The sequence below is a fragment of the Marmota flaviventris genome, chromosome 6, assembly GCF_047511675.1.
Source record: "Marmota flaviventris isolate mMarFla1 chromosome 6, mMarFla1.hap1, whole genome shotgun sequence".
NCBI lineage: Eukaryota > Metazoa > Chordata > Mammalia > Rodentia > Sciuridae > Marmota > Marmota flaviventris.
In genome coordinates, this window is record NC_092503.1 from 22,218,567 (window position 1) to 22,234,594 (window position 16,028).

The 16,028-nt window shown below is 39.6% G+C and overlaps 1 protein-coding gene across 6 annotated transcripts in view; it reads right to left on the minus strand.

Moving 5' to 3' along the window:
* Window positions 1–205: 205 nt before the first annotated feature.
* Aig1 (androgen induced 1) overlaps window positions 206–16,028 on the minus strand; it is a 242,918-nt gene continuing 227,095 nt past the window's right edge. For 4 of the 6 annotated variants that reach the window (XM_071612967.1, XM_027938509.2, XM_071612964.1 and 1 more), the window contains 2 exons: window positions 6,409–6,572; window positions 206–864 (listed from right to left, as the gene is read on the minus strand). In XM_071612967.1, coding sequence (XP_071469068.1) covers window positions 837–864; window positions 6,409–6,572 — 192 coding nt within the window. In that variant the 3' untranslated portion in view covers window positions 206–836. Of the gene's footprint in view, window positions 865–5,469; window positions 5,781–6,408; window positions 6,573–16,028 lie in introns of those variants that run through there. The other 2 variants (XM_071612963.1, XM_071612962.1) reach the window with 1 other exon arrangement.

Consider the following 16,028-nt stretch of genomic DNA (forward strand, 5'->3'; position numbering starts at 1 on the left):
AAGTAATTATGTCTCAAGATTTTATAAACTAGTGTTGAGAAAGTTTTTCTTTTTGGAATTGCCAAAATCTATACCTTTTCTAAGTCAGAAAAAGTATAGGAAAGAACGAGGTATAGTAAACCCACTTTCAACAGGTGATAATGCAGAATAAGAAAGGAGATGCCAGTGTTGTTAGGATCTTGAGAAACACCACGTGAACATCAGATTTGGGGTTGCTTGGTCTTTATTAAAGTTTGCATCAAGGGAGTTTCACAAGATTAAATCAGGAGATTGAGTACTCAGGGTTTTGACTAATTTGATGTAATTATTACTTACATTGCCCGGATGAGGTGACTGTGACTTAATTGCAATTGGAACCATCTGTCTTGCTTCCCCTCAGGCCCCCATGATGGCCTAGGTGTGTTATTCCAGCTCCTTTGGGACTAAATACACTCATGTCTTGATCCACATACCCCCTTTGACTTAATATATTTCGCAACAAGAAACACAATAGAATTTTATTCCTCCTTGATTAAATGGAGTCATAATTGCAAAAAGGAAAATCCAATGATCAATTTTAGTTTTAAAGCTAGAAAAGGAAAAAAGATATTATTATCAAAAAATGAATTTGGAAAGAATTCTTTAAAACACAGCCAGGGTGAAGTATTTTGGAAAGCATTGTATCTATTTGTATGCATATTTGTATATAAAAAGTGTCCTCCCTCTGGGTAAGGGAGGTGGGGGCTGATGACATTGCCTCTTGTGAGGTTCTGTTCTACATTGCAGATGCTGGAGGTGACAAAGCTCAGTGGTGATTCAATCCTGCTTTTCTGTTTAGACCTGGATCTTATTCCAGTTTAGGCTTCTCTTTCTCTTCTTCCATACCTAGAAATACAAACAAAGTTCTTTATTTGGGCATCAGATTAAACTAGGATCAGATATGTCAAAACTGCTCACAAAACTCTCATCTCCCCACCCTCCTATAGACTGCTCCCCCTTTTTCTCTTAACGGAAAGGGAAAGCCATGTACAACTTTTCCCAGAAACATCTTCAGTCACTTCTTTCCACAACCTTTCCCTGAATCAGGACACAACACCTCTGGGATACAGCCAGCTCTCTCTCTTCTGTGGGTGAGGAGCACCCATTGATTCTTGATCCATTGAGTTTGTGTGAAAACCCCAACCCGACCAACAGAAGCCGTGCAGCTGATGTAATTCAAATGGACTTCATTTATTTTTATTCTAGTCCTGTTTCTTCCTAAGGCAAGGACTCTGGATTTCCAAGAGTTAAGACTTTAAAAAATATATTTATTTTTTATATTTTAAAAAGCTCAGAGGGACCTATTAGTCACAAGAACTATTTATTTCCATACCTGTGTGTACTTTTTAAAAGACATTTTTGCAATGCTAGGGGTGGAACCCAGAGTGTCATGCATGCTAGGCAAGTGCCCATCATTAGGCTACACCCCAGCCAAATCTTCCTTCTATTCAACCTGCTGCTGACAGACCTACACTGTTCTTCTTTTCCTCCTGCAGAATTTGTGTGTACTAGACTAGTAAGATCTGCCTGTTGTCTTTGGTGAATAGCCAGCAACCTTTCATTTTCCTGGGGATAAATATGTTTGAGTCATTCTTATAAATTATAATTAACTTTTTTCTTTTGCTTCTAGTTAAACATTTTTTTTCTCATGTTACCAAATTCTCAAGAGACTTTTTGCATGTTGTTTTCAATAGCAATGATGGAATGAAAGAATTCAAAATATTGCTTTCCAGGTTTTAGTAGTATTCTTTTATAAATTGCTAGCTCTCTGAGAGCAGGGCCCTTGACTGTTTTGTTCCTGATTGTATCTCTAGCATCCAATATGCAGTGTCTGTCTCATAGGAGGTACTCAATCGTCACTGAATAAATTAAGAAACAATGCATATAAAGAAGGCCTCAGAAGACTGGACCTGCAGGAAAGCAGTAGAACAAAACATGGGCCTCCATAATATAATAAATCATAAAGCCCCATAGGGTCATATAGCCCATAATGGCTCCCCACCAACTCCCACTCCCAGCTCCTAGTCTATGTTTGGTGGGGTCAGGAGGAGGTAGGGAGTGTCCTCAGTAGTCTTTTGTGTTTGGTTCTCATTATTAAGGAACTACAACACTGTTTCCAAATTACTTCTCAGATTATGGGAAACCTCATTTTGAAGAACAAGAACATTGAAAGGGAGGAGGAACAGGGCTGAAGGCAAGAAGATAGGACAGGGCTTCGCTGTTGGTAGCTAAGGCAAAGGCCCGAAATAACCGATTCTGTTCAAACTGCACACAAGATTTGAGTTCCAACTTCTGGCCCACATTCTCTGTCCGTGGAGAAGGTACTGGGGACTAATATGAACTTGCTTTCTAATGTCTTTTTCCTCCAAAGCCCCTTCTGCTAATGGGCCAAGGAGGCATCATGGTGGAATCTTCAGAAGCAGGAATGGGGAACAGGGAGCATTCTCTGATCTAGAGAAGGAAAATGGCTCCCCACCTATTTTGGTTTGGCAGCTGTGAGATTGAGGTGAAAAATTAGACAGTTGTAATAATTGTTTAGAAGAACCAGGCGTACAGTTTCCACACAAAGCAGAAAGAACCCTGTCACAAAGCTGATGGTGGCTGCAGATGCAGGACACCAGGACAAGACTGTCCTTGAGGGAGGCATTTAGGTGTGTCCTCAGGCTGGAACAGGGGCTCCACCAGGGGGCAGTACTTTGACACTGCCAGCCTGCTGGGCCCAGGCAAGAAATGACCTGGAGAAGAAAGGCCAGGGGGGTTCTGCACTCTCAGGCTCTCCTTCCCAACTCATGTGTGAAAGTCCTAACCCTCTTTTCTGATGGTTTGGCCAATCGCACAGAGGCCAATTTTTTTTTTTTTTTTTTTTTTTTTTGCGGGGGCGGGAATTTTCTACCAGCAGAGACACTGCCACCTTGGACAGGCACGAAGAAATAAAGGAGACAAATCATTGGTCAAGATGGCTCAGGCACTGCCTCCTGGTTCCAGAGGGTGGGGCTGTAGCCCAGGGCTGAAGGGTTGGAGCTACTGCTGGGCCTGAAGGCAGGGCCACGCCCCCTTCCCTGTGAACCCTGAAGACAGAGCATCCAATCAAAGAGGATTATTCTCAAGCTTTCAAATCTGATGGATTTTCCTTGCTGGCTTTCAGACTTTCTTGGGAAGCACCAGGGGCCTTCTTTCCCCTGCCATTTCTCTCCCACCATTGTGTCTTAGAAGCAGGTGATTTCTTGTTTGGTTTCATAGGTCTCCATGCAACTGGAGAATAATTTTGCTTCAGGATGACTCATACTTCAAGTCTCATCCATGCCTGATGGATATCATATTAAGACGAGATTCTGGATTTAAGAGTTGATGTTGGAAGGACTTTGGGGACCACTGGGATGAGGGGAATGTATTTTGCATGTGTGAAGGTCATGGATTTTATGAGGCAGGGAGCATTATAGGCTGAATTATGTCCCTCCGAAATTCTCATGTTGAATTCTGAACCGCTGGATTCTCAGAATGTGACCTTTTTTTGTATAGGGTCTTCACAAAATTAAATGAAAGTCATCAGGGTGGGCCCTCATCAAATATGACTTATGTCCTCAGAAAAAGGGTGAAGTTGGGGAGCTATCTCACATACAGGGAGAACACAAGTAAAGGAAGATGGGTAACTGTAAGCCAAGGAGACGTCAGGAACAGATACTTCCCTCACAGAGGAACCAATCATGCCAATACCTTGGATTTTGGACTTCCAGTCCCTAGATGTGTGAGCTAATGAATTTCTGTCATTAAGCCACCCAGCTTGTGGGACTCTGTTCCCACAGTCTTAGTAAACTAAACTTTCATGAAACCATCTTGAGTTACTTTATTATAAAAAGAGCAAATGCTTGATTTTTAACTTAGCCTATTTTAAGGGCTTTTAAAAATTTATATTTCCTATCAGCTTAGCCTGTGTTGCAATTATATAGGCAAGGTCTGTGGTTCTGATGAAGTCTCTGAGTTCTCGTATGTCTGGATTTCTAAACATGACGACGTGCTGATGCTTCACTAGCAATAGCACTGGACTGAACCTTGGCTAGAAGGTGTTGGCTCTGCCACCAACTATTTTGGTAGGTCCCTCTATTTTGGTATGACCCTCTGGGGGCTTTAAGATTTCTGAGCCTCAGCTGACTTTGGTAAAAGGAAAATGTTGGTTTAGATGATTCCTGATCTCTTTTTCAGCAATAAGCTTATACAATAATGCAATCATGTGATTTTATCTTGAAGTTATAGCTGATAAAACTAAGTCAAGGAAGTCAAGTCACAAAACCCAATATGGAACAAGGGAAGGGGGCTCATGTGCAATGTTCCTTCTTGGGGGATTCTCTAGTAACTGGTGTGTGGTAATGATGATACACTGTACACCACTGTATTCAACACACACACACACACACACACACACACACACACACTCCGTGTTCAATCAGCAGTTTCAAAAATCAACTACTAATGAGCCAGGAAACTAAGTAAAGTGCCAGATGAGAATTAGGGAAAATTAGAGAGCCATCTAAAGCAGAGAGTCCATTCTAATTCTTGGTTGATAGAGGGAACAGTGGGCTTGGTATTCCTAGATCTTAAAATATTTGATAGGAATTTGAAGTCTGGTCTTTATGTGAAATCTCCCAAGTTTTAAATGTTGGTTCCAAACTCAAAACCCCACTATGTAGGCCTAATGAAACTTCTTGATGGATACAATTTAGGGGCAGGTTATCAGTATGTGATTCCCTATTGTAAATGGGACGATACCTACCTGACACAAAACATCAGCCTCAACAGAATCAACTAGATAGATGGAGACAAAATTAATTTCAAACCTGAGATGAGTTATAAAAAGTTAGCCTTCACTCAAGTGCCTTAAGAGAATAGGACAATTAAAGTGAACAGACCATTTGAAAAAGTCTTAGTTTCACTATTCATTTTAAACTCCTCATTCAAAGTTGTTAAAAGCAATATTATTGTGATCTGGAATGGATATTTATCACTCCTGGTTTTTAGGCCATCTCCTCATAAAAGTATTAGAAAAATGGTCAAATGACTGTCAGAAAAATCAAGGGGACACAGTCATAAATATTTCCTGTCTTGGACTATTAAATCTGAATACAGTTTTTCTTCCAAGAATCTGAAAAAAAGCTTACTTTTGTTTTCAAAATATTTTCACTTAACTAAATGCTTCTATAAATTATATAAATTAACTAATAGAGAAAGATTATTATTCCCATCAAACAGAGGGAACATTATTAAAAGATAACTTCTGATTCCCCAAACTGTGGCCTGAACTGAATAAAAAATTTTGACATCTTTTCAGTAGACTACTCATCAAATTGAAAAGCTGAGAAAGTAAACCCTCAATTCCTCTGGGCCATTTAGCATTGGCTAACACCTTGACACATACAATCTTAGAAGATTCACACAAAAAATGCCTGAATCAGTAACTGCAATCACTGTGCTTTATTTGTGTATTAGATGGAGTTCCTGGCATAGTATCTGACATGGAGTAGGGGGCTCAATGTTTGTGGAGCAGAATCCAGTTACTGGTGACCTCTAGAATGCTGATTGTTGGAGATGTCCAGAGCTTTCTAGAATCCCCACACTATCTTGCCTTTGGATGGTATTTTCATGCAGGATTCAAATCACTACACATGTGTCACTTTTTCCATCTTCCAATGTTTATGTTATATTACATACAATTTGGACAGGTTTTGCACAGCTTGGACAAGATTACACGTCTTGCCCAGATGGAGGCTCTGCCATAAATGGAAACAAAACAGAAATCACATCATGGGTTAAGAGAGCTTTTACAACAATGCAGTATTACCTTTCACAAGCCTGTACCTCTTTGCCATCTTCGTACCTTAAAGAGGACAGCCACTGGAGAGTCATTTGGCCAGAGGCATTCTGAGGTGCTTAAGAGTTCTAACTACGTGGTGGTAAGACTCCTCTGAGATTATTGCACCCACATAAAAGATGGCTTAGAAAGTGGACAACCAGGTGACTTAACAAGACCTCTTGGCTACATTTCATATCTTATATATTAAATTTGGAGTCCTTTTGGCTAAGAAAGCATTTGGATAACCAGAGCAAATGTTTCTAATTTTTTTCCTGTTAATACTATGTTTTTCCCTATAAAATTTTATGGATTTGGAGGTTTTACTAGCTAATAAGACTGAGTGAGTAGTTAACCTATCAGGTAAAACCTCCAACAGTTCCTAAATTAATATTGTAATTATAAAAATGAGAATTTCAGAAGAGATCCAGCGCGAGGGTTAAAGGAGAGGCTGCTGTGGAATTTTCCCTCAGTCTTTGCATAAGCTGTCGTGGGCAGCACTTCTCCTGTTTTATGTCCCCCTCCCCCCACCGCCCCCAAATACTTACTTCTCTGTGTATCCCAGATGTAGTTGTTCAGAACTTCTCCCAGCAGGTACAGAAAGTTCATCAAGATGGTCGTCGACCCAAAGAAGATGATCCTGGCTCCAGGGCCAATGTGTTCCAGGAAGGGGTACACCCACATGCCGGTGACATGATGCACCCAGCACACCCTGCCATGGAGTTGGAAAGGAGACAGAGGCAGTCACTCTCATGGCAGATGTCAGAGCTGCTAGGTTACAAGTACACACGCCCCCATCTAACCGTTCTTCAGCAGCTGCCAGTCCCAAGTGTGGCTTCTGATCCTTGGGAGTGACCAGAAACCTGGTGGTTGGTGGTTTTTACCTTTTATTTTGAAATAATTTTAGACTCTCAGAAAGAGGTGCAAATATGAGGCAGAGAATTCCCATCTGTCCCACTCTTAGCCTGGTGACATCCTGTATAATCCTGGGACCATCACTACATCTAAGAAGTCAACCTTGGTACAGCAGTATTAATGAAACTACGGCTTTATCTGAAATTCCCCATTGTTTCCATCAATGTCCTTTTTCTGTACCAGGACCCACTCCAGGGTCCCTCCTTACATTTAAAGGCGTGGCTCCTTATCTGCACTCTGGCAGCTCCTCAGCCTCTCCTTGTCTTTGAAGGACACTTACAGCTTTTGGTCAGGTATTTGAAACTGTTATACAATCTTTTTAATCTCCTCTTTACATAATGAAACAATGTAGCATTAGGCAACCACACTGTAACAAGATCTAGGTGGGAATGCACAGGCATCCTGCCAGACCACCTTCCAACTAGACATGACTGCGAGCCGCGCATGCTGGCAGGACCATCCCGGAGCCTAGCAGACACCAGGCTTCCTGCTCCTCTGATCTTCTCATCCTACGTTCATTTCACCGTCCCCCCCCCCCCCCCCATTTTACATATGTACTTGTAATCATTCTATTTGTGTCTGGAGATATTTTTGGCTCAGTGGGAACAGCAACATCATCAATTGCCGCTGCTTTCAAAAGTTTCGTTAGAGTAACTGAGCCATTGGCTTGGTCCTGACATGACTGTTCATAGCTGTTTTTCAAAAATATTTTGGAGTTCATTACTCTATTGAGTGTTGTCAATTTTGAAGACCAAATAAAATATGAATAACTGTAGTATACTAGGAATAAAATTACTTTTTAAACTAATGTGTTCTGGGGTCATCTCATTTTCCATGATTTCACTCTTTAAGGAGTGTACTTACATATTCATTACCTACACATAAATTCATTGAAGAAGGAAACCTGGGGTCTCAGAGCTTGTATTATCCATGAAGATAACCCCCAACCCCCATGGAAGTCAAAATTCATCTTGGGGTGTTAGTAAAACACTCTTACTTTTTAAATATAGAAAGCATATACATACACAGCTAAAATCATGCATGTGTATATATATAAACACATGCACATAAAAAGATATACACTATATCTGTGGTATCAGAACTTCATGGCTCAGCAATTCCACTCCTAGGTATGCAGCAAAATAATAGAAAGCAGAAACTCTAAAATATTTGTACATCAATGTTCCTATTAGCCAGAAGGTTGAAATAATCCAAGTGTCTATCAACAGATGAATGAATAAATATGATGTTGGATATACTGGCAATGGAATATTATTTAGCCATAAAGAGGAATGAAATTTTGATACATGTTGCAACATGGATGAACACTGAAAACAAGCTAAATGGATTAAGCCAGATATGGGACAAATGTTGTAGTTTCCACTTATATGACACATCTAAAATAGGCAAATTCAGAACAAGAAGCTACAATGCAGGTTACCAGGGACTGAGGGGAGTGGAGAATAGGAAGTTTACGTTGGAGATGATGAAAAAGTTCTGGGTATAGATAGTGGTGATGATTATGTAATATTATAAATGTATTTAATGACAACTGTACATCTACAAGTGATCAAAATGATAAACATTGTGTGATGTATATTTTACTACAATAAAACATTCCATGGGATAAAGATTAGGGGGAATGTATGAAAGGGCTCCTTGGTTGGGGGAGGCAGTTATTAAAGAAAGGTGGAGAAATTGTGCCTTAGGAAGAAGAGGCAGTCATTGGGTCCATCCATGGCTTGAATCATGTCCAAAATCAGAGTTCTTTTATTTTTTTAAATAAAAATGAGGCCATGCTAGCAAAAATAAATACATAAATAAATAAATATATATATTTTTAAGCTAAAGCATTTATGAGACTCAGCAGAAATTAAATTGTCAGAGGTAACCTGTGGGCTTCTGATACATCACATTCTGTTTGTTCATAAATCAGAGGCAGTTTTATCTTCCTAATCTTGTCTTAACTAATGTGTACCCATCAAGTGGCTTATTAATTTCCACAGAGATAATATGCAATATTCCCCAAATTTAATACCATAAAACTATAATTGATTTCTTTGCAAATCAACTTATGACAGTATAATCTGACTCACAGTAAAACTGTTTCCTCAATTAGGCAAACTGGGAGCAATTCAAATTATAATTGCTAATGGTACTTTTTATACTTGTTCCTGATATTCAACTCACTTTTGTAGAATGAGCTTTCCATTTGCAGGTTTTGGGATCATCTCTGATGTCAGGATGAGGTCTACTCTTTAGACCCTATTGGATGGCAATGTACTTTTTTTGATTTGTATGGAATCATCCTATAATACCAAACAGATATAACCACGATGCCACATCCTATCTACCCTTAGACAACTCCTGAATTCTCACCTCCAGTCTGGATCTCTTTCCTGAACTCCAGTATTCCACACCTCACTGCACACCTGCCCTTTAGATGTTTAGACGTGCTGTTAGCAGCATTTCCAACTGAACATTTCCATGCCATCAACTTCCCTGCATCTGATTCGGCACACACCCTCTCCCCTGTCCCCATCACTCAATGACAAATGTGCCTATTCTGCATCTTTCTCTTTCCAGGTTGATGGCCACTATATTTTTCTAGTAGTAGCCTGGGACAGGAAACATGGAGTCATCTTTCTCTTTTATTTTTCTCACAACCCACACCCAACCCATCCTTAGATCCTTTTGGCACCACTTTCCAAATATTGTCATCACTTGATATCCATAGGGGATTGGATCTAGGCATCCCACAGAGACCTAATTCTGCAGATGCAAAAGTCTCTTATAAAATGGCTTGGTGTTCACATATCATCTATGCACACCCTTCTGTATTCTTTAAATCATCTCGATTACTTATAATACTTAGTACAATGCAAATGCTGTGCCACAAGTTGCTACACTGTATTGTTTGGGAAGTAATGACAAGAAAAGAAGTCTGTGTGTGTTCAGTATAGATGAAATTTCCCCCCAATATTTCTGATCTGTGATTAGTTGAATCAACGATACAGAGGGCCAATTGTATGACCCTTGAGTTCAAGCCATCCTTGCTTATCCCAGGAACAATGAGGCACCCTCTAGTCTCTGCTTTCACTCTCTCTACACTGGAGCAGCCAGACAGGTCAGGATCCAGTGCTCGCCAGGCCATGCCGCTCTTCTGCTCAACTCTTGCTTCCTCTCCCACTTAGAGAAAAGCCCGGTCCCTGGATGGTTCTCAAGGCCTGACCTAAGCTTGCCTGGCGCCTTCCTAACTTCATCTCCTGCTCTTCTCCCTCTTGCTCACTCCATTTCTGCCACACCCATTTCCTGGCATCCCTTGAGCACACTTAGCCTTGTCACTTCCGGGAACACTACAGGGCTTCTCATCCTCCCTGATCCCAATATCTCCAGGGCTCCCTTGGGTCTTCCAGATATTCACCCAAATGCCACCTTCTCATTGAGGGCTTCCCTGGCCCAAACATTGCAACCCTATCCTGAAACTTTCTATTCTCCATCTCCCTAGCCATTACTGTGCTTTATTTATTTACTTGTCTGTTTACTGTCTGCACCTTGAGCCCAAACATTTTGTCTGTCATGTTTACTGCTGTACGCCACGGTCCTTGCAGCAGTGTCTGGCATACAATATGCACCAAAAAAATGATTTGTTGAATTAATAATTGAGTAAAGGAACATCTACTGCAACATCTTGTACATCCTTATATTATGTAGCAGGCACTTTCCCAATATCTTAAAAGCAATCCCAAATAGAAATGCAAAGTAAACAACTCAAATCTCTATGCTTTTTGTCACTACATTTGATTTAAGTTAGGGGTAGGCAAACCTTTTCTGCACAGGACCAGGCAGTAAATGTTCTCAGCCACTATATGGTCTCTGTAGGTCTATATAGGACACCATATGGTCTCTGCCACAAGTAAAGTCTGTCACTGCAGTGCAAAAGCAGCTACAGATACTAGCTAAACAAATGCATGTGGATATGTCCCAATAATTTTATCTATGGATATTGAAATTTGAATTTTCATATCATGAAATTATCTTCTTTTGATTTTTTTCAACCATTTAAAAATGTAAAAGCTACTGGTATTATTTTTTTGTGTGTGATACTCCCCCCCCACCCCACAGAAGTGATGGACTGAATTTGGCCCATGGGCTGTCATTTACTAACCCCTAGTTTAGTAGTTTTTTTGTGTGTTTCACAAAACTCTTTGTGTACATCGTCTCATCTAGTCCTCTCAGCAATCCTATGTATAGCATGTCATTCTAATTTTACTGATGTGAAAATCAGAGATTATGAAGAATATGTCAAAATTGCCAATGCAAATTGCCAGGTTTGCATCCTGCAGTGCAGGGCAGTGAACAGCTATTCTGAGTATGGTGCTTTAATATGCAAGTTATCTCCTTGACCTATACCACCCCGTGACAAGGTACAAGCATTCCTATTTCACAGATAAAGAAACTGAGACCAGTTTTTTTTTTCTAAAAAGTTTCTTTCTAAAAAGCTGGATAATCCAGGAAAGAAATGCACATTTGATTTCTCTTTTTCTGTGTGCATTTTTGCTTTCCATACTCTTTTCCATACTCTTCCATAGTGAAGCATTTATTACTGCTGCCAAAATGGAAGTGAGAGTTTCTTTCTTTTTTTTTTTTTAAGTTTTCTTGATCTGGGAGGTCAACACACCATCTCAGATACGGAAGTCCTGTTACCTGGGGCTTCACCTGGATCAGTGTGAGGATGCATACACTTGCCCTGACAGGCTGTGCTTTCATCATTTGCTTCCTTGATATGATCAGGGCCCAATTTTCTGCACCAAGATGACTCATGCCCCTGTTCATTTATTTGTGAAGAGTTCTCAGTTCTTGGTTGACTCAATTTCTATCTTATTATAAAACCTTCTTGTCTTAGTGCCTAAATAAATCGCACTTAAGGTAATGGTACCAAATTTAATTTAACTTAAGAAATCAATAACCATGGTGTGTGCATATGTTTGTGTGTGTGCATGCACAAATATGTTCATATTTATACCATGAAACTTCTGGAGTATGTATTTTATCAAATGTACCTTCAATTCCATTCACTTTAACGTGTCATTTTTTTAAAAAATAACACTTACCTATGTCTCCCACCTGAGTACTTTGCTAACAAGGATACAGAAGTACATGAGACAAAGGTAACTTCTGTCCTCTTGGCTTATAGTCTAATGAGGGACCCAGCTATTAGAGAAACATTTAAAGTGTAGTAAGAATTAAGACAGGGTAACAGTAGGGTACCGTGGGTGCACAGGGACTGTCCCCTGCTTTTTCTTTTAACCTTCTACTTATCATTAGTCTTTCTCTTATATATATATTCAACTTTCTTTCAAACCATTTTCTCATAAATATAAAAATAAGAACATGTAGGATATAAATATAAAAAAATGTTTGAAAGAGTTAAATATGAAACTTTACAGTGGTTAATAAACAACTTCTTATAATGGTTTCACAAATATGAGAAAATTATAAATATGCTCAAATATCTTTCATTAAACTACAACCACAAGGTCTCCACTGGTGTCAGAAATACTGCTGTGTCTGTCCTCTACAAAGACAAACTGCTCCAACAAGTGGCCCACACTCTGACTCTGCTACTTTGCTCAGCACTCACTCCTCCACTCATGACTGCTTGGCTCCTTTTCCCCAGCTGCCTGCTCTTCTTAGTTCCCTTTGTGAGTTCACCCTTCACTGCCCTGCCAGTAAATGTGGAACTTCCTTAAGGTTGGGTTTCTAACCCATTTCTCATGTTGTGCATTCTCAGGATAAGCTCATTTATGGCCACTGCAGAATTCCACTAAATAGATGGATATTTCACAAATTTGCACCCTAACCCAGATTTCTTCTCTATTTTAGAAAAGATTATAAACAGTCCTCAAAAAACATTGTTCTGCACATCTTAAAGATATCTTAGTTCAATATATCTAAAGCCAAAGGCATGTTTCCCCCAGACCTCTGGCGTTTCTTATCTCTGAGAATGGTACCACTGTTCTTTCTGTGCAACTCAAACACCTGGAGTCACCTTTGACACCTTCCTCTCATTCATCACATATAGTCAATCCACAATCCTGTCTTCTCAAGATCAGCACACAAATCTCTCCCATGCATTGCTATTTTTTTCATTTCCATCATCAGCATCTTAATTTGTGTTACAATAATCTCTGTCCGGAGAACTGCAAAAGTTTCTAACTTATCTCTACTTTTACTTTTGTCTCCTTTGTACTCCTTTGTACTCATTATCATACCTGCCACAGTGATTTTTCCAAAACAGAAATCTGAACACATGATATTACAGCTTTCACACACTGATGGATTTCCATTGCTGTTTGTTAAAGATAACAAGGTCTGGAGTGCCCTTTAGGCCCTGGCTGCTGCCTGTCCACATGACTCTGTCTCAAGCCTTCTCCTGCTCCTCTTTACATTCCTGTTACACTAGATTTCATTTGGTTCCTTGATTTTGCCATGTTTCCCCTGTCATGTGAATTTTCACATGTTCCTCTTTCTGCTTATGCTATTACCACTCCTTAAACTAGTTCAGTTGTATTTATATTTTATATCTTATATCACCTCTTATAATTGCTCTGTTGGTACATACTGTGGAAAAATTCCTTGATTTACCAGATGAGGATAGATTTTTTATAAATTTTTATAGGATGGCAGATCTCTTTTATTTTCAAAGTTCTTTCATTGGTATTTAAATTTGAATAATATCTTTATTTGAGCATTTCTTCCCTCTAGAGTACAAGTTCTGTAGGGCAAGACTGGGTCTATTTGTACTTTTCCTGACATCCTTAATGCTTGCCACATGCCTGTCTGAATAGAAGAATGAACAAGTGAATAAAGTAGCATTTAAGCTGTGATATGGAAGATGAGTAAAAGCTGAGTAACGATGGAAGCAAAGAACCTTCTAGCCAAAAGGAATAAATAGCAATACCCAAGAAAAGGAAAAGCTCCTAGATGTTCAAGAAGAACATTTTTTGTTGTTGAGATCAAGAGAGACAGCACGGGATGGGTAGGCAGGTTCCAAACTGTGAATGGTTTTTTAAGAATTGTAGACTTTTTCTTAGTCTGGACAACAGGAAGTCTCTGAAACACATTAAGTAAACTTAAAATAGATCGGATTGACCTAGAAACCAATTTTATCAGAAATGGTGGTGGCTGGGAGAAAAATGGCAAATTAGGAATGAAAATTAACGGATAAATTTAAGAGAGATGTAGACCAACAAGTGTCTATCAGGCTATAGAAACATTGGCATCCTGGAGATGATCATGAGAGCCAGTTAAATCTGTAGGAAGTTTGTAAGCTGATTGGCTGGCAGCTTGAATTCAGCCACCATGGAACTACTTACACCAAAGACATGGGCAAACACCATACATCAGGTGTCCCCTCCCCTATCCCCCAAAGAACTGGTTGTTACACAGTTTCCAGTAACCACAGGTTACTAGCCTTTAAAAAAAAAAAGAAAATAAAAAGAAAACATCAGAGGACGCTACATATAATGATAAAAATTGTTTTGCAAAATTTCGGTTTCAGTTATGCAAAAATGATGCATGAGCACACATTCACAAGCATGTTGGCTGGATCATGATACAAAAGATGTTTCTTTAATTCATAGAAAAAAATTGACAAGCACTGATTTAGGAAACAGAATTTAGAGAACTTGGTGATTGATTGGATTTGGGCAATGAGGGAAATGAGATGAGTCAGGCATTAATCATAGATTCCTGGCCTGATTAGCTGGGTGGAGGGTGCTACTATTTCCTGAGATAGGGAGTGCTGGGAGGGAGGCTGCTTGAGGGGATCATGAGTTCCGTCTGGACACGTGGAGCCTGAGATCTCTGCAAGATATCCAAGTGGAGATGTCTTGAAGGCAGACAGCAACACGGGCCTGAACTATAGAGCAAGGACTGCAGTGACTGCAGGTATTGAGCTCATTGGCAGAAAGATGATCTGAACAGATTGAGATCAGCTGGAGAAGAGTGTAAGGTATGAAGAAACTGGGCCCATGGGAGAGCCCGGAAAAAAAAGTCAAGATTTAAAGGGCTTCTTAGGGAAAGGAAGCTAAAAGGAAGACCAAGAAATGTGGGCTAGTGATATGGAAGCAAGATGGAAATTGCCATTTCTTGAAGCCATGGGAGAAGTGGCTCAAAGATAAGAGTAGACATTCTCTGTTAGCACAGGAACTTTAAGAATTATTAGAAAACTGGCTTTTTGCCTATAAAATAGAAGTGAGACATTGTCAGATTTCAAGTGGTATGTGTATCATTCACATCTATTCTGAATATTGATTGGGAAGAAGTGATAAAACAGTACATTAAAAAAATTGACCTTGACAAGTTCAGTGGCTCTTTACGTCACACAGCCAAATTTCATCTGATCACTCATATCATGAATTGTGGTAGTCCCAGGAGCCCTTGAAGAGCCTAGTGAGATAGATTTATCATCCCTACCTTTTCTGGCTGTTACTCTTATTTATTCTGGATAGACACAGTACCTGTCTGACCACTGAGAACCTTTCAGTGTTGAAGATTATTTTAAAGAGGATTAAAATTTCTCTTTACAATTCACATTTAGATAAGGATCTAGGTTGTTTGATAGTTAGGCTATTAGCTCATCAGACACAGAGGATACAGACACACACAACAATAGCAAACAGCCAGCTACACTGAATGCTTCATGACACGCACTTGCTAAATCCCTTACATGAGCAATTCTTTGGAGAAGGTATCATGGTACAGTTTCACAGATGAGGATACTGAGACCCAGAGTGATTAAGGCATGGAGAAGCTGTGATGCACACTTCAGCAATTAAGTTCTCATCCTGTATACCAGGCCCTTCTACTGCACCAAAGGCTAGATTGTGACGGATGGGAACAAGGCCCTGGAAAGCTTTTAATGCACTCAGAACCAAAAAATGATCTAAGTATGAAATCTCTCTCTAACGTTTTTCTTTTTTCCCACTGACTATAAAAGTAATTCATACTCATTACCAAAAATGTGCGAGATGCAGAAATGTTGCAAAATGCAAGATAAATCACGTTTGGTGAAGTTTTAACACAAGATTGAATGTCTTATAAAACTCAGGGACCTGATTTTATAACTTCTCCTGAGAAGCAGGGAAACCACTGCAGGGATAAAGTAATGAACCCTTCCATCAGAGAAAATAATAACTTACCTCTTAAGAAACAGTCACATGATGTGACTACATTTTACCTACTGAAA